Below are 738 nucleotides of genomic sequence, written 5' to 3'. Positions count from 1 at the left end.
CTTCAAACCTTGACTATTCGAGGATTGGGGCAAACAGTTGAGATTTGGGGCAAATGGTCAAGGCTTGATGCAAGAGGTTCTAGTTTGGGACAAATGGCCAACGTGTGGGGGAAAAACACTGAGGTGTGGGGCAAATGGTCGGGATTGGGGCAAATCCTGGACGAGGTGTGGGGTAAACTGTTGAGACCGGGGCAAAAATCAATGGTCAAAAATTGAGCCAAATTGTCGAGATTTAGGGGAAATTGTCAAGGTTTGATGCAAGAGGTTGAGGTTTGGGGCAGGGGTCTGGGCTGGGGGCATTGTTGGGGAAGATTTAGGGACCCAATGCAGATATGTTGGGGACATGGGGACGTAGTCAGAGACACCATAAGCAGCACCACCACCAGAACCAGCACCAGTACCATCTCTCGCGCAGTAGTAGGTGGCCGTGTCGTCGGCCCTGAGGCTGTTCATCTGCAGCGTGACCGTGCTCTGGGAGTCGTCTCGGGAGATGGTGAAGCGGCCCTCAACCGACGGCGCGTACCATGTGCCACTACCACCGCTGTTAATACCCGCAACGTACTCGAGCCCCTTCCCAGGTGCCTGTCGGACCCACTCCATGGCGTAGCTGCTGAGGGAGAAGCCGGAGGCCGTGCAGACGAGGGGCACGGACCCCCCGGGGGGCTGGAGACCCCCTCCGGACTCAACCAGCTGCACGGCCGCCCGCAGCCCTGGGGAGGGAGGAAGGACAGAGTTGAG

The 738-nt window shown here is 57.9% G+C and overlaps 1 gene segment (V, D, J or C); it reads right to left on the bottom strand.

Moving 5' to 3' along the window:
- Window positions 1–395: 395 nt before the first annotated feature.
- Window positions 396–738, bottom strand: part of LOC104466040 — a gene marked incomplete at both ends in the record, with an annotated part of 1,336 nt that continues 993 nt past the window's right edge. The window contains 1 exon segment of the V gene segment in view: window positions 396–710. Within this exon segment, the coding sequence occupies window positions 396–710 (315 nt within the window).

This window comes from Pterocles gutturalis, unplaced genomic scaffold (assembly GCF_000699245.1).
Source record: "Pterocles gutturalis isolate BGI_N339 unplaced genomic scaffold, ASM69924v1 scaffold264, whole genome shotgun sequence".
In the NCBI taxonomy this organism is placed as follows: Eukaryota; Metazoa; Chordata; class Aves; order Pterocliformes; family Pteroclidae; genus Pterocles; species Pterocles gutturalis.
Note: the sequence above shows the minus strand (reverse complement) of the source record. Positions and strands in the feature narration are given on the sequence as shown.